General features: G+C 39.2%; 4 protein-coding genes across 5 annotated transcripts; all 4 read right to left on the bottom strand.

Moving 5' to 3' along the window:
• Positions 1 to 5,953: 5,953 nt before the first annotated feature.
• LOC119897998 (hepcidin-like) lies at positions 5,954 to 9,311 on the bottom strand. Of its 2 annotated transcripts, none has more exons than XM_038712088.1 (3): positions 9,127 to 9,311; positions 8,962 to 9,039; positions 5,954 to 6,265 (listed from the first exon to the last, which is right to left on the bottom strand). In XM_038712088.1, the coding sequence occupies exons 1-3, from the start codon at positions 9,211 to 9,213 to the stop codon at positions 6,170 to 6,172; spliced, it is 261 nt and encodes an 86-aa protein (XP_038568016.1). In that variant the 5' UTR covers positions 9,214 to 9,311; the 3' UTR covers positions 5,954 to 6,169. The 2 variants fall into 2 exon arrangements, with proteins under 2 accessions (XP_038568016.1, XP_038568015.1); XM_038712087.1 differs by lacking the exons at positions 8,962 to 9,039; positions 9,127 to 9,311 and adding exons at positions 6,398 to 6,475; positions 6,563 to 6,747.
• A 2,132-nt stretch (positions 9,312 to 11,443) lies between these two features.
• LOC119897997 (hepcidin-like) lies at positions 11,444 to 12,235 on the bottom strand. The gene is made up of 3 exons (XM_038712086.1): positions 12,053 to 12,235; positions 11,888 to 11,965; positions 11,444 to 11,755 (listed from the first exon to the last, which is right to left on the bottom strand). The coding sequence occupies exons 1-3, from the start codon at positions 12,137 to 12,139 to the stop codon at positions 11,660 to 11,662; spliced, it is 261 nt and encodes an 86-aa protein (XP_038568014.1). The 5' UTR covers positions 12,140 to 12,235; the 3' UTR covers positions 11,444 to 11,659.
• A 2,130-nt stretch (positions 12,236 to 14,365) lies between these two features.
• LOC119897996 (hepcidin-like) lies at positions 14,366 to 15,157 on the bottom strand. The gene is made up of 3 exons (XM_038712085.1): positions 14,975 to 15,157; positions 14,810 to 14,887; positions 14,366 to 14,677 (listed from the first exon to the last, which is right to left on the bottom strand). The coding sequence occupies exons 1-3, from the start codon at positions 15,059 to 15,061 to the stop codon at positions 14,582 to 14,584; spliced, it is 261 nt and encodes an 86-aa protein (XP_038568013.1). The 5' UTR covers positions 15,062 to 15,157; the 3' UTR covers positions 14,366 to 14,581.
• Positions 15,158 to 17,290: 2,133 nt separating this feature from the next.
• Positions 17,291 to 18,061, bottom strand: LOC119897995 (hepcidin-like). Its single transcript, XM_038712084.1, has 3 exons — positions 17,900 to 18,061; positions 17,735 to 17,812; positions 17,291 to 17,602 (listed from the first exon to the last, which is right to left on the bottom strand). Exons 1-3 carry the CDS (start codon positions 17,984 to 17,986, stop codon positions 17,507 to 17,509), a joined length of 261 nt encoding a protein of 86 aa, XP_038568012.1. The 5' UTR covers positions 17,987 to 18,061; the 3' UTR covers positions 17,291 to 17,506.
• Between the last annotated feature and the right edge of the window lie 4,682 nt (positions 18,062 to 22,743).

Here is a 22,743-nt window from a genome sequence, read left to right as displayed (position 1 = left end):
TGTTTTTCAAAACATTTTCAACAAGTACTTTCAAAAAGTGATGGGGACAAAATCAGTCAGAATTTCCTTACTGTAAATGACACCTATGGTGATACCCTGACTTTTCCTCCATTTGTAATTTTCAGTGAAATTTCTTGAAAACTGTTGAATGGTGCCATATGTGACGGAGGTGGAAGGAGCAGTCATCCCACCCAGATTTGAACCCCGGTCTACAAGGTACCAACCACGCAACTTAACCACAGCGCCTAAGAGCCAGGCTCCTTGGTATAGCAGTCACAGATGGATTGACATGAAATTTGGTGCAGACAATCATGGCCCCCTCAGGATGAATTGTAAGGACTTTTGAATTTTCATTAGTCCAATACTAATTTGAACTGACAAGAATCACATTCAGTCTATCACTAATTTGTCCATAAACTTCAAATACCTGCAAAACTAATGATTTTCTCTTCAGCCTCAGCTGTGTTTAGTGATAATTAGCAAAAGTTAGCATGCTATCATGCTAAACTAAGGCCATGATCAAACCGACAGTAACCCTGAGTGACAAAGTGCAGTCCAGTCATTAATTTAAATTGGAGCCAGTTCATCGGTGATGTGGAGGTGACAATGCAGGAGGGTGAAAAAGTTAAACCGTGCTGCAACGCAACAATGACCAATAAAATACATGCAAGTGCACATTCCTCATAGATTAGGCTACTTTGTAATGTGAATGCTGTATTTCGTTATTTACCTCGCGATTGTCGTGATAAAAGATGAGATGTCTCACCAGTAGCCTACCTTAACAAGCCACCCCCAGCAGCGCAGCTCACTGCGCTTTTCTAACTCTGTGTCACAGCCAGTGCTGTGACTCTGTGGATTTGTGTTTGTATTTTGGTATGTGTGTGTGTGTTGTGTGCGAGTGGGCGTTCCCGAGACACGGACGGAGGCAGTTCTTAGGTTTGGCGGAGTCGCATCATCGACTCATTATGAGCACTACAAGACCTGCTGGTTTCCTGCTCCTCGTCGCCAGATTATTCCTAACCATTTCACGTTATCTCTCGTTTCTTAGCTCAAGTCTCACATCACTAGATTTTTGGAGTGTTTTACTGACCGTTGTTTTCCCTGTCTCTAGTTCGTTTTGAGTTTCCTGCCGAGAGGTTGCCAGCTGACGAAGGAGTTACCTGTTCACTTCGCACTGCCTGTGGTTCGCCTTTTTCTGTCTGGAACACTCATGATCCCTGCTTGCCTCGCCCCTGCTCATACCCTCACCAAGAAGTACTTTTTGTTACTAAATAAAACTACATTAAACTTTCCTCTATCTCTGGTCGTGTTTGTATTCGCATCTGGGTTCAGCCTTAAATGAAACGTAACACTCAGGGCTGTTTTCGGACCGAAGCCCAACTATGATGGTGAACATGGCTAATCACTATACCTGCTAAATATCAGCATTGTTGCATTTGTTATTGTGAGCAAGTTAGCATCCTGACGTTGGCATTTCCTCAAGTAAAGCCTCACTGAGGCGCTAGCGTAGTTGTAGAGCTTTTGTCTTTTTTATTAATGAAACAAAGTGGATCAATGTGTTAATTTTCTCATCAGTCATGTGACTCAGGAAAACAAAAGATACCAAAAAATCAGTGACGTTTTCTCCCAGAGGCCTAGGGAAGCCAATCTTCCCCTGTTTTTATCAGACTCTATTTATTATTTTAATAAAAACACAATGTTTTTAGTTTTGATAAATCTTACAAGCTGTTGCTGTCATCTCTTCTCCATTTCTTACTATTTTACAGTAAGTGAAAGAGCTGAATGCTATGCGTTGTATGTGTGTTGAAACAATATATTGCACTGCCGTATACTGGCCTGCAGTCTGGCTACGCGAGGAGGCCAGGCAGAGTTGGCAACCCTTTGTGAAAATTTTTTTTACGATTAACCAATCAGATGAGGCCACTCTCATGCCATTGCCTAACTGTGATTAGTCAGGATGATGCCAAGGGAAGCCAGACACTCTCTTTCTTGACGCCAATCAAATCCCAGCATGCGATCAATGTCATTCAAATTTTAATAATGGGAGCTGTTAGCAACTTTAGCTGGTGCAGTTATGGAGGGTGGGGATTTGGAGTTTTTAGTTATAAATAGTTTTACTAAACTACCACTACAGCAGCAATTTAAGATTAAATCTGATAGACCAAGACCAACACAAAAACTGAAGCAGCACGTGGAGAGGAAAAAGGAGTTTCGGACGTTCAATGAGGAAACCTATTAGTGGTACAGAGTGGCTAGCTGGTAGCGCCAAATTTTAATTGACTCTCTTTTTGTGAAGGGTCTAAATGCCAGTGGGAAATTCTATGACTTGGTTATTGACCACATCTCCACCATGAAAGACAGCAGAATGGCCTTCCTTTTCAAATAGGGTGATTGAAATGTTACCTCCTTCTCTCTCTGAACTTAACTGAACTGCAGCTATGTGTGCGATTTTTGATGCAGTTATATTGTTTATTTTGCTTTGCTTGTCTGGATTTAGCTGCGAATGAGTAGTCCACTGAAGTAATCTTGTTGTTTTTACTGCAGTTGTGTGTGCATAGGTAATGAGCACCACAGACATAAATGCAACTTTCAGCGTCTGTATTGATAACAGATAGTGCGTATCTTTAAAGTATGATTAAATTTTGTGTAAAATTATACCCTGCACTGTAATAGCACAGTACATTAAATAATTGCCCTCCAAAAAGGACATCCCCTCTCACTTGGCTTCCCCAAACATTTACCCCACGCCACTGCAAAAACTACCTGTTGTTCACTGCTGCTTCCAGTTTTGTGTGTCTCAACAAAGACCTGAGTCAGGTATGATTTTCCTTTGTCTGTCTGAATTACATCAAATCAGGAGTTACTAATCAAATGACCTACAACAACAACATCCTGTGAATTCCTCAGCTTGCCACCCGAGCACTTTAGTTTGTACACTTTAAAAACTCTAGCTAGAAGATTTATAGAGCTAGTATACTGTAGTTCACTGATGAACAGGCCCCTAATTGCTGCCTGACTGCATTGTGTTTTGTGTGTGTATGTGGGTATGAGTCAGATAAAATAACCGCATAGTGTGTGTGTGTGTGTGTGTGTGTGTGTGTGTGTGTGTGTTAGGAAGCTGAACAGAACCCTCTGCTCTCATTTACTATCTCCTTGTGTGGTTTGGCAGCAGCTCTGTTGGTATGGGGGCGTACAATGGGCATCCGTCTGGGCGTGAGGCAGGCCTGGCATGCCGCTCAACCCCCTGCAAGGCTGCATGAGGGTGGGATCAGAGCAGGAGTCCGCCGGGCTCCAGACTGGTAGTCTGTGCATGTGTGAGTGTGAGCATATGTGTGTGTTTTGGCATGCACATGCACATGTGTGTGTGTGGATAATTAAATCGTAATCACACTGGGTTAAATAGTAACCACAGGTTCGCCATTGTTCTGCTTGTCACTTGCAATATGCTGACCCCTTTGTATGCTGTTTCCCCATCCAGACCTCTATCACAGAGTCTATCAGAGTCTGTGTGTTCCCCAATCATTTCTGCGCTGATTTAACACCATATAATTTCTTTGACCTTTGTGGTCATTATATTGTGAGGTGCACTCCAGCCATGCTGAAAGCAGAACAATAGCATGCATACTACCATGGCCAGATGCCATAGCTCCCCTTACTGTACTGGATAATGGGCGCCGCACAGCAGAGCTGAGCTGAGCTGGGCCTGGTTAGCACTTGGGCAGCAGACCACCCTTGGAAAATTAAATTGCCATATTTTTAGAGGCCAGTAAAGGATGTTACTTCCTTAACACCCCGGTACTTTGGCCTGCATGGTGACTGATATGAAGTGTTGAAGTCATAATTAATGTGTTATTGTGCATGCAGTTAAAGCTGAAACACAGAGGGAATGTTAATTACAGATTATTTGTTGTAATTGTTAATCATTGTCTTCTATATTTTCATATTTTGTCAATTTATATATTTATGTACACAATATCCTCTTCCGTTGCAATACATCTGCACAACACAAACCAGAGTAATGCACATGTAAATATCTGCCACATTGTTCTTTCTCTGCAAATAATTGTATTATCTTTCTATATTCTTTTATTATTCTTATATAACTTGCATTTGTTTATTCCTTAATTTTATATTTCTAAACATATTTAGGTCAACTGTATGTTTGTCTATGTGTAGCACCTTATCACCAAAGCAAATTCCTCGTCCGTGTAAAATACTACTTGGCAATAAAGCTCTTTCTGATTCTGATTCTGATTATATTAGTAGTTTTATTGTAAGCTGACAGTTCATCCTCAACACTAATCACTCATCTGATCACATGATATGTTAGTGACATTAAAACTGAATGTGCCAATACAGAATAGTAGATGCCGGTACACTTGCAGCACATAACACTGATGCAGAAGCTGCAGCAATAATGACATCTGATGGGGCCAATATGGCGCCTCTGCCTGATATTGTATAGGATCTGTGTGAAAGAAAACAGGAGCAAGGTGTTTTCCAGCATTATTGTACATTCTGTTGATCCTTTCATATCCAAGATGCATCAGGGCAGTTAAAAAATGATTATGAAATGACATGAAATCATATAAATTATGGAAGACTCTTTCAGGTGTGAGATCGACCTATAATGAAAACTGATTTTGTAAAAGCTTTTGTTTCCTTATTGAGCATTATTGTAATATAATCCTGCTGTATTGGTAATTGTTACCAATCTTTAATTGATCAATGTCATATGTAATACATTCTGCACATTCTGACTTTAATGCTATTACAGTAATATTATAATAATCTGAATTTATCATCAAGAACACAAAATTATTGAGTCTTGTATTTAATAATGGTTTCTTCAAAACATCATAAGACTGTCTGGTAGTGTTAACAACATTGGGGAAAAAACGTAAAAATACAATACTGGATGCAGTTTACAGGTGCTATTTGAAATTTCTAGTAACTGTATTAGTTTGTCCAAATGTCTTGTGCAATAAACAAAATCCCTTACTTTTTATCACTTTATCGCTCTGTCAACAAACCATGAATGGCTCCACATCTGATGGAATATAGCCAAAAGCTGATTACTCTTTTTTTGTCAATGCCTACTTTTTCAAATGACGGGAGCATTTCACTTGTGACTGGATATAATGAAGTGATAAGAAATGCTCCCATTGTTAATATTTATGTAATGCTGTTAGCTTAGTTAGCTTGCTTATAGTGAGATAAATGTGTTTAATTAAAACTTGTATCAGTCAACAGAATTTAAGTTTGAGCTTCCAAACTTGAAGATCTTAACTATAAATTAACATGTCAACACTACATTTCAATAGATCTTTTTTGAGTTTATTCTGTCTGTTAAAGGATCACAAAATATATTTTCTCAGTGTAACTGTGTATGCAAAGTGAAAAACAGTTAATTACCCAGACAGTGACACAGTTTTTATGAATGAATGAAATGAATATTAAATTTTGGAGTTACAGAACTCAGTAGCTCGCTGCTTGCTTTGTTCTCAGTTTAAGGTTAGAGGTATAAGACTACATTAGCCAATACTAGCATAGCACACCAGAATCCCTGACAGAACTGTTGGTGGTCAAGTTGCATAGGTGCCAGGTTTTGACCTCAAAGAAAAATGTAATAACAAACAAAAATTGGAGATTTCTTTTAGGAGAGCCAAAAAATTTTATATCAGAAGGTTAACCTTTTTAATTTCTTCTTATTGTTTTGTGTTGATTTTCAGGAACATGTTTATGAAGATTTAATAAATTACTTCATGTGCACGTTTTTCAAGAAACAAGAAACGGGCTTTCCTGTGTGTTCAATGTTTTCCTGAACTGGCTATTATTGAATCACTTTTATGTAACTGAGAGTGTTGGAATAATGACTGTAGAGAATGTATTGAGAATAGTGATGTGTCAATTGTGCATATTCATTGATAAAACAACAGTGTTACACACAATATATTAGTAACATTAAAGTTTATTGTGATGATACACTTTAGTATTTTGAAGAAATTTAACATGTGGATGACGTGGTCACATCACTGAGCACACAGTAATTACAGCATAACCGAATCCTCAAAAGTGTACAGCCATAAATTCAACTGTAGGTGGTAAAACTGCTTTAAAACAAAAAGCACAAGAAATTAATATTTAGTGTTTGTTGGAGCAGGAATCCTCAGAACCTGCAGCACACTCCACAGACGCCGGGGGTGCAGCAGCCACAGCAAAAGCGACATTCAATGCCGCGCTTCTGTCTGTTGTTATATGGCATCTGTGTGAAAGACAAAAGACACAGCAAGGTGTTCATCTCCAGCATCATCAGTCACTCTGAGAAAACACCCCCCTCTCAGATTTGAGACAGCTCAGTGTATTTGTCTCAGTTTAACCAGTTAACTGAACAAACCTTCCAGGATTCCACTGACATGTCTACGTGTGCAGCAGCTAGATTGTCATCGCTCATTGGCTCCTCCAGCTCCTGCACCTGTTAATGAATTGTGCACATTTATAGTAGGAGCCACATTTTAGCATCAGTGACTGAAATGCGCGTTAGTCAAGTCAATTAACTCACCTCAGTGACTGGGACAGCAGAGCTCTCCGGAAGGCAAATAAAGGTGAGCACGACGGCCACTGCAACTGCAACACTGAGTGTCTTCATCTTAGGAGGGTTTGAGAGGTTTAAGTTGTTCAATCCTTTGACTCTTTGGTGACTCTTGTCAGCTCCTCTGAGTTCTCCTGTCTGATGGTTGAGCGTGAAAAATGTGCTGGTTTATATACTGACTTACAGGCCACTGTTGCCTCATCACTGACAGCACTTACAGTACACTACCTGCTCCCAGGAACAGGCTTGCATCACGCACTGAGGGATGCTGGGAATGAGAATGGGAAATTCCTCATCAGTGCTGAATAGGAAATTCTCTATTTTCATTTTTCTGTCCCACAGATCAATGATTATCTTCTTTTTTTTATCCCTAACTAGTGTGCTTAGAAAACCATCTCTATCATAGAGCATAATGCTTATACTCATTCTATTCTTGCAAACATATTTCAGTTACATACAATGAAGAACACACATTAAAATTACAGCAGATTTTGCAAAAGATTTAATTTTCTTATTATTATTGCAGAAGTACATGCATACCATATACACAACACACTGAAACATTTTAAACTGTGTTACATGAATGATAGTAAAGACAATGTTATTTTAATTAAGTTCATTGTCAACCAACCCATAAAAAACATAACGATCAGTTATTATAGAAGCCATTTAAAGGTTCAGCAACTTTAGTCTTGCCATATATATTGTGTAATAACCAAAAATCCCTGACTGCACTCATTTATTGATCTCCCTGTTGGCACACATGCTTTCTTCATGTGACCAAAATAACAAAATGCACATAATAATAAAACATCATCATTTCCTGATCTTTAAACGTTCATCTTGACTTTACACTTCTGTGAGGAAGCACGTCATATCCAGGCTTAATGATCTCGTTTCGTTATCTGCAACAAACTTTATTTAGCAAATCCCCACATCCTTTTAAATAATCACGTTTTATGCATTGTGTGTGGCATTTATTTGCAATCAAACCCAAAAGTCTAAGTACAACTAATGCAACCATGTGACATCATAGTAAACATATTTTTCAGTGTGTATCCTTATCTGAAAACATGCAGTTTCTGAGCTAAAATGTAAGAAATGTTGAATATTCTTAAATATTAATACTGAAAGCATTGTGAAAAATGATATGGAATTGTGAATGCAGTGCTATATTGTTTAACTTAAAGCTAAGTTTAAATTGGTTCTATTTATGTTAAAAGAAACAAATATTTAATGACTTTTCACTGTGTGTGAGAAGTGAGACATGTTTTATGTGTTTATTGAAACAATATCTTCACCAGAAAGGACCACGCTGTCAACATATACGTTTTATTGATAAGCCAAAAGTGCGAGGCTTACACTTGCTGGATACTGTGTTCGAGACATTGTGGGGAAGATCAGCCGAAGCATCTGGGCACGACTGAGCCCCTCATAACCCCGAAGAGGAAGAAGGAGATGAGGAAACAAGATAGAGAAAGAGGAGGGCGGCAGAATGTGAGAATAAAGAAGAGGAAATGGACTAACTGTATATTTATGGAAATAACTGGAGTGTTGTGATGAACCTATGGTCCTGCTCCTGAAATTCTGCTAATACGCTCCACTAAAAGAACATTTATAGTTGTTTACTTTCCCTGTTTCACCGGGACAAGTGTGTGAGCGGACAGATAAAACAGCAACAGGAGATAAAAGAGAGCCAAAAGAAGGAGTACCTATGCACACACTTAACTGCATTCATACTTTAAACTGCTTTATTATTTCATAGTGTTCTGTCTCAATTTTCTTTAACCTGTTTGTTGATAGGTTCAAAGTTCAGCCTAAACTTTGAAAACTGTGGATACCTTAACTGAATCGTGGAAAATCAATAAAATGCTGATGCAAAACAACACAGCTGCATCATTTGTGACAAATATGCAAAAACTATGGTGACATGTTTCAATTAATCTCTCACACACAAACTCGCTTTATTTAGCAAATGTTTGCTGACCCTACTGTATATTTATGCAGGAACTAAAAACCGTAGTAGATTAAGTTGATCTCATCACCAACAAATATTGTGCAGGTTTGATATCACTACTGCAAGAAAAATGACACATCAATTCATCGGCACTGGAGATTTTTTCAAGAAACAAGAAACAGACGTGTCAATGTTTTCAAGAACTGGCTGTTATTGAATCACTTCTATGTAACTGAGAGTGTTGGAATAATGACTGTAGAGAATGTATTGAGAATAGTGATGTGTCAATTGTGCATATTCATTGATAAAACAACAGTGTTACACACAATATATTAGTAACATTAAAGTTTATTGTGATGATACACTTTAGTATTTTGTATTTGTCTCAGTTTAACCAGTTAACTGAACAAACCTTCCAGGATTCCACTGACATGTCTTCGTGTGCAGCAGCTAGATTGTCATCGCTCATTGGCTCCTCCAGCTCCTGCACCTGTTAATGAATTGTGCACATTTATAGTAGGAGCCACATTTTAGCATCAGTGACTGAAATGCGCGTTAGTCAAGTCAATTAACTCACCTCAGTGACTGGGACAGCAGAGCTCTCCGGAAGGCAAATAAAGGTGAGCACGACGGCCACTGCAACTGCAACACTGAGTGTCTTCATCTTAGGAGGGTTTGAGAGGTTTAAGTTGTTCAATCCTTTGACTCTTTGGTGACTCTTGTCAGCTCCTCTGAGTTCTCCTGTCTGATGGTTGAGCGTGAAAAATGTGCTGGTTTATATACTGACTTACAGGCCACTGTTGCCTCATCACTGACAGCACTTACAGTACACTACCTGCTCCCAGGAACAGGCTTGCATCACGCACTGAGGGATGCTGGGAATGAGAATGGGAAATTCCTCATCAGTGCTGAATAGGAAATTCTCTATTTTCATTTTTCTGTCCCACAGATCAATGATTATCTTCTTTTTTTTATCCCTAACTAGTGTGCTTAGAAAACCATCTCTATCATAGAGCATAATGCTTATACTCATTCTATTCTTGCAAACATATTTCAGTTACATACAATGAAGAACACACATTAAAATTACAGCAGATTTTGCAAAAGATTTAATTTTCTTATTATTATTGCAGAAGTACATGCATACCATATACACAACACACTGAAACATTTTAAACTGTGTTACATGAATGATAGTAAAGACAATGTTATTTTAATTAAGTTCATTGTCAACCAACCCATAAAAAACATAACGATCAGTTATTATAGAAGCCATTTAAAGGTTCAGCAACTTTAGTCTTGCCATATATATTGTGTAATAACCAAAAATCCCTGACTGCACTCATTTATTGATCTCCCTGTTGGCACACATGCTTTCTTCATGTGACCAAAATAACAAAATGCACATAATAATAAAACATCATCATTTCCTGATCTTTAAACGTTCATCTTGACTTTACACTTCTGTGAGGAAGCACGTCATATCCAGGCTTAATGATCTCGTTTCGTTATCTGCAACAAACTTTATTTAGCAAATCCCCACATCCTTTTAAATAATCACGTTTTATGCATTGTGTGTGGCATTTATTTGCAATCAAACCCAAAAGTCTAAGTACAACTAATGCAACCATGTGACATCATAGTAAACATATTTTTCAGTGTGTATCCTTATCTGAAAACATGCAGTTTCTGAGCTAAAATGTAAGAAATGTTGAATATTCTTAAATATTAATACTGAAAGCATTGTGAAAAATGATATGGAATTGTGAATGCAGTGCTATATTGTTTAACTTAAAGCTAAGTTTAAATTGGTTCTATTTATGTTAAAAGAAACAAATATTTAATGACTTTTCACTGTGTGTGAGAAGTGAGACATGTTTTATGTGTTTATTGAAACAATATCTTCACCAGAAAGGACCACGCTGTCAACATATACGTTTTATTGATAAGCCAAAAGTGCGAGGCTTACACTTGCTGGATACTGTGTTCGAGACATTGTGGGGAAGATCAGCCGAAGCATCTGGGCACGACTGAGCCCCTCATAACCCCGAAGAGGAAGAAGGAGATGAGGAAACAAGATAGAGAAAGAGGAGGGCGGCAGAATGTGAGAATAAAGAAGAGGAAATGGACTAACTGTATATTTATGGAAATAACTGGAGTGTTGTGATGAACCTATGGTCCTGCTCCTGAAATTCTGCTAATACGCTCCACTAAAAGAACATTTATAGTTGTTTACTTTCCCTGTTTCACCGGGACAAGTGTGTGAGCGGACAGATAAAACAGCAACAGGAGATAAAAGAGAGCCAAAAGAAGGAGTACCTATGCACACACTTAACTGCATTCATACTTTAAACTGCTTTATTCTTTCATAGTGTTCTGTCTCAATTTTCTTTAACCTGTTTGTTGATAGGTTCAAAGTTCAGCCTAAACTTTGAAAACTGTGGATACCTTAACTGAATCGTGGAAAATCAATAAAATGCTGATGCAAAACAACACAGCTGCATCATTTGTGACAAATATGCAAAAACTATGGTGACATGTTTCAATTAATCTCTCACACACAAACTCGCTTTATTTAGCAAATGTTTGCTGACCCTACTGTATATTTATGCAGGAACTAAAAACCGTAGTAGATTAAGTTGATCTCATCACCAACAAATATTGTGCAGGTTTGATATCACTACTGCAAGAAAAATGACACATCAATTCATCGGCACTGGAGATTTTTTCAAGAAACAAGAAACAGACGTGTCAATGTTTTCAAGAACTGGCTGTTATTGAATCACTTCTATGTAACTGAGAGTGTTGGAATAATGACTGTAGAGAATGTATTGAGAATAGTGATGTGTCAATTGTGCATATTCATTGATAAAACAACAGTGTTACACACAATATATTAGTAACATTAAAGTTTATTGTGATGATACACTTTAGTATTTTGAAGAAATTTAACATGTGGATGACGTGGTCACATCACTGAGCACACAGTAATTACAGCATAACCGAATCCTCAAAAGTGTACAGCCATAAATTCAACTGTAGGTGGTAAAACTGCTTTAAAACAAAAAGCACAAGAAATTAATATTTAGTGTTTGTTGGAGCAGGAATCCTCAGAACCTGCAGCACAATCCACAGACGCCGGGGATGCAGCAGCCACAGCAAAAGCGACATTTAATGCCGCGCTTCTGTCTGTTGTTATATGGCATCTGTGTGAAAGACAAAAGACACAGCAAGGTGTTCATCTCCAGCATCATCAGTCACTCTGAGAAAACACCCCCCTCTCAGATTTGAGACAGCTCAGTGTATTTGTCTCAGTTTAACCAGTTAACTGAACAAACCTTCCAGGATTCCACTGACATGTCTACGTGTGCAGCAGCTAGATTGTCATCGCTCATTGGCTCCTCCAGCTCCTGCACCTGTTAATGAATTGTGCACATTTATAGTAGGAGCCACATTTTAGCATCAGTGACTGAAATGCGCGTTAGTCAAGTCAATTAACTCACCTCAGTGACTGGGACAGCAGAGCTCTCCGGAAGGCAAATAAAGGTGAGCACGACGGCCACTGCAACTGCAACACTGAGTGTCTTCATCTTAGGAGGGTTTGAGAGGTTTAAGTTGTTCAATCCTTTGACTCTTTGGTGACTCTTGTCAGCTCCTCTGAGTTCTCCTGTCTGATGGTTGAGCGTGAAAAATGTGCTGGTTTATATACTGACTTACAGGCCACTGTTGCCTCATCACTGACAGCACTTACAGTACACTACCTGCTCCCAGGAACAGGCTTGCATCACGCACTGAGGGATGCTGGGAATGAGAATGGGAAATTCCTCATCAGTGCTGAATAGGAAATTCTCTATTTTCATTTTTCTGTCCCACAGATCAATGATTATCTTCTTTTTTTATCCCTAACTAGTGTGCTTAGAAAACCATCTCTATCATAGAGCATAATGCTTATACTCATTCTATTCTTGCAAACATATTTCAGTTACATACAATGAAGAACACACATTAAAATTACAGCAGATTTTGCAAAAGATTTAATTTTCTTATTATTATTGCAGAAGTACATGCATACCATATACACAACACACTGAAACATTTTAAACTGTGTTACATGAATGATAGTAAAGACAATGTTATTTTAATTAAGTTCATTGTCAACCAACCCATAAAAAACATAACGATCAGTTATTATAGAAGCCATTTAAAGGTTCAGCAACTTTAGTCTTGCCATATATTGTGTAATAACCAAAAATCCCTGACTGCACTCATTTATTGATCTCCCTGTTGGCACACATGCTTTCTTCATGTGACCAAAATAACAAAATGCACATAATAATAAAACATCATCATTTCCTGATCTTTAAACGTTCATCTTGACTTTACACTTCTGTGAGGAAGCACGTCATATCCAGGCTTAATGATCTCGTTTCGTTATCTGCAACAAACTTTATTTAGCAAATCCCCACATCCTTTTAAATAATCACGTTTTATGCATTGTGTGTGGCATTTATTTGCAATCAAACCCAAAAGTCTAAGTACAACTAATGCAACCATGTGACATCATAGTAAACATATTTTTCAGTGTGTATCCTTATCTGAAAACATGCAGTTTCTGAGCTAAAATGTAAGAAATGTTGAATATTCTTAAATATTAATACTGAAAGCATTGTGAAAATTATATGGAATTGTGAATGCAGTGCTATATTGTTTAACTTAAAGCTAAGTTTAAATTGGTTCTATTTATGTTAAAAGAAACAAATATTTAATGACTTTTCACTGTGTGTGAGAAGTGAGACATGTTTTATGTGTTTATTGAAACAATATCTTCACCAGAAAGGACCACGCTGTCAACATATACGTTTTATTGATAAGCCAAAAGTGCGAGGCTTACACTTGCTGGATACTGTGTTCGAGACATTGTGGGGAAGATCAGCCGAAGCATCTGGGCACGACTGAGCCCCTCATAACCCCGAAGAGGAAGAAGGAGATGAGGAAACAAGATAGAGAAAGAGGAGGGCGGCAGAATGTGAGAATAAAGAAGAGGAAATGGACTAACTGTATATTTATGGAAATAACTAGAGTGTTGTGATGAACCTATGGTCCTGCTCCTGAAATTCTGCTAATACGCTCCACTAAAAGAACATTTATAGTTGTTTACTTTCCCTGTTTCACCGGGACAAGTGTGTGAGCGGACAGATAAAACAGCAACAGGAGATAAAAGAGAGCCAAAAGAAGGAGTACCTATGCACACACTTAACTGCATTCATACTTTAAACTGCTTTATTATTTCATAGTGTTCTGTCTCAATTTTCTTTAACCTGTTTGTTGATAGGTTCAAAGTTCAGCCTAAACTTTGAAAACTGTGGATACCTTAACTGAATCGTGGAAAATCAATAAAATGCTGATGCAAAACAACACAGCTGCATCATTTGTGACAAATATGCAAAAACTATGGTGACATGTTTCAATTAATCTCTCACACACAAACTCGCTTTATTTAGCAAATGTTTGCTGACCCTACTGTATATTTATGCAGGAACTAAAAACCGTAGTAGATTAAGTTGATCTCATCACCAACAAATATTGTGCAGGTTTGATATCACTACTGCAAGAAAAATGACACATCAATTCATCGGCACTGGAGATTTTTTCAAGAAACAAGAAACAGACGTGTCAATGTTTTCAAGAACTGGCTGTTATTGAATCACTTCTATGTAACTGAGAGTGTTGGAATAATGACTGTAGAGAATGTATTGAGAATAGTGATGTGTCAATTGTGCATATTCATTGATAAAACAACAGTGTTACACACAATATATTAGTAACATTAAAGTTTATTGTGATGATACACTTTAGTATTTTGAAGAAATTTAACATGTGGATGACGTGGTCACATCACTGAGCACACAGTAATTACAGCATAACCGAATCCTCAAAAGTGTACAGCCATAAATTCAACTGTAGGTGGTAAAACTGCTTTAAAACAAAAAGCACAAGAAATTAATATTTAGTGTTTGTTGGAGCAGGAATCCTCAGAACCTGCAGCACAATCCACAGACGCCGGGGATGCAGCAGCCACAGCAAAAGCGACATTTAATGCCGCGCTTCTGTCTGTTGTTATATGGCATCTGTGTGAAAGACAAAAGACACAGCAAGGTGTTCATCTCCAGCATCATCAGTCACTCTGAGAAAACACCCCCCTCTCAGATTTGAGACAGCTCAGTGTATTTGTCTCAGTTTAACCAGTTAACTGAACAAACCTTCCAGGATTCCACTGACATGTCTACGTGTGCAGCAGCTAGATTGTCATCGCTCATTGGCTCCTCCAGCTCCTGCACCTGTTAATGAATTGTGCACATTTATAGTAGGAGCCACATTTTAGCATCAGTGACTGAAATGCGCGTTAGTCAAGTCAATTAACTCACCTCAGTGACTGGGACAGCAGAGCTCTCCGGAAGGCAAATAAAGGTGAGCACGACGGCCACTGCAACTGCAACACTGAGTGTCTTCATCTTAGGAGGGTTTGAGAGGTTTAAGTTGTTCAATCCTTTGACTCTTTGGTGACTCTTGTCAGCTCCTCTGAGTTCTCCTGTCTGATGGTTGAGCGTGAAAAATGTGCTGGTTTATATACTGACTTACAGGCCACTGTTGCCTCATCACTGACAGCACTTACAGTACACTACCTGCTCCCAGGAACAGGCTTGCATCACGCACTGAGGGATGCTGGGAATGAGAATGGGAAATTCCTCATCAGTGCTGAATAGGAAATTCTCTATTTTCATTTTTCTGTCCCACAGATCAATGATTATCTTCTTTTTTTATCCCTAACTAGTGTGCTTAGAAAACCATCTCTATCATAGAGCATAATGCTTATACTCATTCTATTCTTGCAAACATATTTCAGTTACATACAATGAAGAACACACATTAAAATTACAGCAGATTTTGCAAAAGATTTAATTTTCTTATTATTATTGCAGAAGTACATGCATACCATATACACAACACACTGAAACATTTTAAACTGTGTTACATGAATGATAGTAAAGACAATGTTATTTTAATTAAGTTCATTGTCAACCAACCCATAAAAAACATAACGATCAGTTATTATAGAAGCCATTTAAAGGTTCAGCAACTTTAGTCTTGCCATATATATTGTGTAATAACCAAAAATCCCTGACTGCACTCATTTATTGATCTCCCTGTTGGCACACATGCTTTCTTCATGTGACCAAAATAACAAAATGCACATAATAATAAAACATCATCATTTCCTGATCTTTAAACGTTCATCTTGACTTTACACTTCTGTGAGGAAGCACGTCATATCCAGGCTTAATGATCTCGTTTCGTTATCTGCAACAAACTTTATTTAGCAAATCCCCACATCCTTTTAAATAATCACGTTTTATGCATTGTGTGTGGCATTTATTTGCAATCAAACCCAAAAGTCTAAGTACAACTAATGCAACCATGTGACATCATAGTAAACATATTTTTCAGTGTGTATCCTTATCTGAAAACATGCAGTTTCTGAGCTAAAATGTAAGAAATGTTGAATATTCTTAAATATTAATACTGAAAGCATTGTGAAAAATGATATGGAATTGTGAATGCAGTGCTATATTGTTTAACTTAAAGCTAAGTTTAAATTGGTTCTATTTATGTTAAAAGAAACAAATATTTAATGACTTTTCACTGTGTGTGAGAAGTGAGACATGTTTTATGTGTTTATTGAAACAATATCTTCACCAGAAAGGACCACGCTGTCAACATATACGTTTTATTGATAAGCCAAAAGTGCGAGGCTTACACTTGCTGGATACTGTGTTCGAGACATTGTGGGGAAGATCAGCCGAAGCATCTGGGCACGACTGAGCCCCTCATAACCCCGAAGAGGAAGAAGGAGATGAGAAAACAAGATAGAGAAAGAGGAGGGCGGCAGAATGTGAGAATAAAGAAGAGGAAATGGACTAACTGTATATTTATGGAAATAACTGGAGTGGTGTGATTAACCTATGGTCCTGCTCCTGAAATTCTGCTAATACGCTCCACTAAAAGAACATTTATAGTTGTTTACTTTCCCTGTTTCACCGGGACAAGTGTGTGAGCGGACAGATAAAACAGCAACAGGAGATAAAAGAGAGCCAAAAGAAGGAGTACCTATGCACACACTTAACTGCATTCATACTTTAAACTGCTTTATTATTTCATAGTGTTCTGTCTCAATTTTCTTTAACCTGTTTGTTGATAGGTTCAAAGTTCAGCCTAAACTTTGAAAACTGTGGATACCTTAACTGAATCGTGGAAAATCAATAAAATGCTGATGCAAAACAACACAGCTGCATCATTTGTGACAAATATGCAAAAACTATGGTGACATGTTTCAATTAATCTCTCACACACAAACTCGCTTTATTTAGCAAATGTTTGCTGACCCTACTGTATATTTATGCAGGAACTAAAAACCGTAGTAGATTAAGTTGATCTCATCACCAACAAATATTGTGCAGGTTTGATATCACTACTGCAAGAAAAATGACACATCAATTCATCGGCACTGGAGATTTTTTCAAGAAACAAGAAACAGACGTGTCAATGTTTTCAAGAACTGGCTGTTATTGAATCACTTCTATGTAACTGAGAGTGTTGGAATAATGACTGTAGAGAATGTATTGAGAATAGTGATGTGTCAATTGTGCATATTCATTGATAAAACAACAGTGTTACACACAATATATTAGTAACATTAAAGTTTATTGTGATGATACACTTTAGTATTTTGAAGAAATTTAACATGTGGATGACGTGGTCACATCACTGAGCACACAGTAATTACAGCATAACCGAATCCTCAAAAGTGTACAGCCATAAATTCAACTGTAGGTGGTAAAACTGCTTTAAAACAAAAAGCACAAGAAATTAATATTTAGTGTTTGTTGGAGCAGGAATCCTCAGAACCTGCAGCACAATCCACAGACGCCGGGGATGCAGCAGCCACAGCAAAAGCGACATTTAATGCCGCGCTTCTGTCTGTTGTTATATGGCATCTGTGTGAAAGACAAAAGACACAGCAAGGTGTTCATCTCCAGCATCATCAGTCACTCTGAGAAAACACCCCCCTCTCAGATTTGAGACAGCTCAGTGTATTTGTCTCAGTTTAACCAGTTAACTGAACAAACCTTCCAGGATTCCACTGACATGTCTACGTGTGCAGCAGCTAGATTGTCATCGCTCATTGGCTCCTCCAGCTCCTGCACCTGTTAATGAATTGTGCACATTTATAGTAGGAGCCACATTTTAGCATCAGTGACTGAAATGCGCGTTAGTCAAGTCAATTAACTCACCTCAGTGACTGGGACAGCAGAGCTCTCCGGAAGGCAAATAAAGGTGAGCACGACGGCCACTGCAACTGCAACACTGAGTGTCTTCATCTTAGGAGGGTTTGAGAGGTTTAAGTTGTTCAATCCTTTGACTCTGAGTTCTCCTGTCTGATGGTTGAGCGTGAAAAATGTGCTGGTTTATATACTGACTTACAGGCCACTGTTGCCTCATCACTGACAGCACTTACAGTACACTACCTGCTCCCAGGAACAGGCTTGCATCACGCACTGAGGGATGCTGGGAATGAGAATGGGAAATTCCTTATCAGTGGTCATTTTTCTGTCCCACAGATCAATGATTATCTTGTTTTTTTTATCCCTAACTAGTGTGCTTAGAAAACCATCTCTATCATAGAGCATAATGCTTATACTCATTCTATTCTTGCAAACATATTTCAGTTACATTCAATGAAGAACAAAGTAGTGAGAGAATAACATGACACACCTGTCGCTCTGTTTGAGGTCTCTGTCCTCCTTGCTCAAAGACACTTGGCACTGTTTGGGACACTCTCTCTGCAGGATGCTTAATTCTCTCTGAATCGGTTGAACTGCACTTTATCATGATGCCGAAGTTAACATTTGTGTGGATGTGTAGTGAGATTTCTGTCTGATCACAATGTTTTTAGTTTCGGCTTTCCACCTGCGTTCATCTCATCTAGTACAGTCCCAGAAGGGCTCTGTGTCAGGTAGCCTACCACCACATCAGCAGAGCAATAACGCAGGGTAACCTACTCCACAGCAGAGGGTCAGGTAGAGTTTGTTAAAAATAATGAGACTTCATTCTCATTAGATTGCGAAAATCCCACCCAGCCTGTATGTATGTAGACTCGGCAGGGATGAAATTAGATGAGAAATGTTGATCTACAGGATAAACATATTTTACAGCAGTACAGAATGCCTGAGAGCCTTACTGTATTATATTATTAACTATAGATATATATTTTGAATTGTCACCTGTCACCTGAATTTTGTGTTTCCTTTTATATAGCCTAAATAAAGACATTTCCTCAATAAATTGGTGCAGAAAAATTCACCAGCATAGGCTTACTTTGGTTAGGCGGCGGTGGGGGGAATGGGGGCTGGGCTAAGCCCCCAATGTTTCAAGAGCCTGGAAACGCACTTGCTCCAGAGGCGTATGACCTCTGACGTATACAGTCGCAGGAAAAAGTATGGGTAAGCATCGTCTCGGAGGACGACCCAACAGGCCAGGCAGATCTGGGGGACCCAACAGTTTGGAGGGACGAACCGGAGGTTGACCCAACTGGCAGAGTTCACGGGGTCGGCAGGACGGCCAACAGTGAGGGCGGAAACCCACTGGAGGCCGAGCAGGAGGCTGGCAGTGAAGGCAAATCCTCCACGGAGGCCGGAGGTCTCAGATGACAGCGGGGACCCACCAGAGGCCGACGAAGGAGAGACCTCTCTTGAGGTCGGGCAGGAGGCCGGCGTATATAATATATATATATATAATCTTTATTAGTAGAGCGCTTTTCAAAAACAAGTTACAAAGTGCTTTAACAAGTGTAAAGACAATAATACCCAAAAAACAATAATACAGAAACAACACAAGATAAAAGCAAGAAAACATTGAAAAGACTAAAATACACATTTATGATAAATATATAATAAGTAAGATAGAATAAAAGGGATAAAATAAAGTCAAATAAGATCGCCAAAGGCTCTCCTATAAAAGTAGGGAAGATGGGACTTAAAAGAGTTCACTGACTCAGCCGACCTGATTTCCTCAGGCAGGGTGTTCCAGGGCCTCGGGGCCCTGACAGCAAACGCTCTGTCCCCTTTAGTTTTCAGTCGAGACTCTGGTACAGACTGCAGACCTCTGCCCGAGGATCTCAAGGTACGTGCTGGTGTGTATGGGACTAACAGGTCAGACATATAACAAGGCGAGAGGCCATGAAGAGCTTTAAGAGTGATCAATAAAATTTTTAAGGAAATTCTAAAACACACTGGGAGACAGTGTAATGAAGCTAAAATAGGGGTGATGTGGTCATAATTCTTTGTTCTGGTTAAAAGCCTGGCAGCTGAGTTCTGGACAGTCTGGAGTCGATCAGTAGATTTTTGGGTTAAACAAGTGAAAAGGCTGTTGCAATAATCCAGGCGTGATGAGATGAATGCGTGTAAAATGGTCTCTGTGTCCTTAAAAGTTAACATAGATCGAATTTTTTATCAACTTAGAATTTTTTTTTTCTAAGTTGATAAAAACATGCTTTGCAACACAAGCTTTGTGGTGTGCTGCTCGAAATTTAAATTACTATCAAACCAGACACCAAGGTTCTTTGCAACAGGCTTAATGTGATTTACTAGAGAACCAGCAGATGGCAGTATTTGGGTTGCCATCTGCTGGGACACGATGACCAGGATTTCTGTTTTGTCTGAGTTCAGCTGGAGGAAATTATTTGACATCCATTTTTTAACTTCACAAAGGCAGTCGGTGAACTCAGCATTCCAGGGTCTGTGGATCTGACGGGCAAGTATATTTGTGTGTCATCAGCATAAATATGAAGAAATACCATGTTTATGGATAATATGTCCAAAGGGAAGCAGATACAAGGAAAACAAAATGGGTCCTAAGACCGACCCCTGAGGCACACCATATTTAACTTGACAGAACGAAGAGACATAGTTGTTTACAGACACGCAAAACTTCCTATTTGACAGGTAGGATGAAAACCATTCTAGGGCAGTACCAGAGATCCCCACCCAGTGTCTCAGTCTGTCTAACATGATGTTGTGATCAATGGTGTCAAAAGCAGCGCTAAGGTCCAGGAGTACCAGGACTGAGCACATACCTTCATCAGCAGACATTAAAAGGTCATTGGTGACTTTAAGCAGGGCAGTCTCAGTGCTGTGGTACTTCCTAAAACCAGACTGAAACTTTTCAAATAATTTGTTATTTTCCAGTACAGTGAGCAGCTGTTTGGACACAATTCTTTCTAGAATCTTTGCAATAAAAGGCAGTTTTGAAATTGGTCAAAAATTTTGATGAAGGGAGGGATCTAAACCAGGTTTCTTTAAAAGTGGGTTCACGCAAGCCGTTTTAAAATAATCAGGGACACAACCAGTAGATAGGGAGCTGTTGAAAACAGAGATCAAATGGGGCCCAACAGAATCTATTACTTTCAGTAAAAACTTTGTAGGTATTACATCAAGTGGCCTGGAGGACACTCTGATTTGTGATACTGTTTTTAAAAGTCGATGGGATAAAGCTGGTTAAAACTCTCTTGTTGCTGGTGAGGAACCTCTGAGTAAGAGGCCGTGGGAGTAACAGAGGCTCTGATTGACCTTATTGGTAAAATAAGATAAAAACAATTCACAGTCATCATTATTTCCAGCTGAGGCACAAGGAGGGTTGGGTTTACCAGCTGATCCACAGTCTTAAACAGAAACCTGGGATTGTGTTTATGTGTAGTAATGAGTTCAGAAAAATAGTGTGTTCTCGCATCCTTAACCATGTTATTGTAGTTAATTAATAAATCCTTCAGACTGAGGTAATGGACTTGGAGACTGGATTTTTTCAATCTGCGCTCTGCTTTCCTGCATTCCCTTTTTAGGCTGAGAATGCTGTCATTTATCCAGGGTTGCTTACTAGCTTTAGACGTTGTTGCATGTTGGACGAGGTTGCTGACGTACTGCGGTAAGCGTGTCGACTCATTTACGTTTCCGGTGCTTGTGTGTTGGTACCGTGTTGTGCTGCTCTCGCTAAATACCAACTAAATTTGTTAGATTACAGCAGCCAACTGTCCGCTAAACACTTATTCTTACAGTAATTTTGCCTTAGCACTCACAGTTCTTTCCATCTTTAGTGACTGCTGTTTAATCTCATAGTTGTTTTCAAAAGTTTTGGTAGCTGACGCTACAGTACTTTAGCTTAGCAGCTAGCGACTTTAGCTCAGCAGCTAGCGATGGCTTCTCCTTCTCCCTCTCTCTCCCCTACTTTTTCCTGCTCGGTGTGTCAGATGTTCAGTTACTCCTCTGCCTCCTTTAGCGATAATAGTACGTGTAATAAGTGTAGTTTATTTATAGACATGGAGGCGAGGCTCAGTGATTCAGAAGTCCAGCTCCGCACCTTGGTAGATCAGTCTAACAGATTTCTCCCACTCAGCGACACACCCGCTGAGAAATCAACTCTGATCATTGGCAGCTCCATTTTGAGAAACGGGAAGTTAGCGAAGCCAGCGGCCATAGTTAAGTGCATCCCTGGGGCCAGAGCGGGCGACATTGAGTCTTATTTGAAACCGCTGGCTGCTTGCCTATTTTTGATTATCTGGGAGTGATGCACTGCCCAGATAACGACAGTCGGCTCTGCCCCCCTGAGTTTCAAGACATCTCTTCAGAAACATGTGACGTCACAGACACAACGTCCATTGGTCCATGGTTATACCAGTGGCAGTGTGTATTTTAGGGAAAGGCAGGGGATTTTTCTCACACTTTCTACCACACTGTTAGTTAGCTGTGACAGTTTGCCTCTGTATATCGTTGTCCAATCAGCCTCATGTCGTCTCCGATGGAGTCCCGCCCCTTTTGGGGCGATTTCAGTCTGGTGGTAATTCGCTCAGATCTCTCTCATAAACTTTCATGTAAAGGCAGGTTTTTTTTTTTAACTGCAAGCACTGCAATGCAATCTCTGTGGGTTCCGGGAGGGCTCGCCCTTACGTGTTTACGTCATGCGCCCAGCAGCAGAGCTACGCTTCTGCCACCTGAAAATGACTCGGCAGTCCTCCAGCTTGTTGCTCTCACTACAATCAGCTGCTGTTTTAAAACGTATGTTCAGGCTGAAAATTCAACCACTAGGC

The sequence above is a fragment of the Micropterus salmoides genome, unplaced genomic scaffold (assembly GCF_014851395.1).
Source record: "Micropterus salmoides isolate LMB-PRFRI ecotype aquatic unplaced genomic scaffold, ASM1485139v1 Ms_hic_scaffold_11, whole genome shotgun sequence".
NCBI lineage: Eukaryota > Metazoa > Chordata > Actinopteri > Centrarchiformes > Centrarchidae > Micropterus > Micropterus salmoides.
Note: the sequence above shows the minus strand (reverse complement) of the source record. Positions and strands in the feature narration are given on the sequence as shown.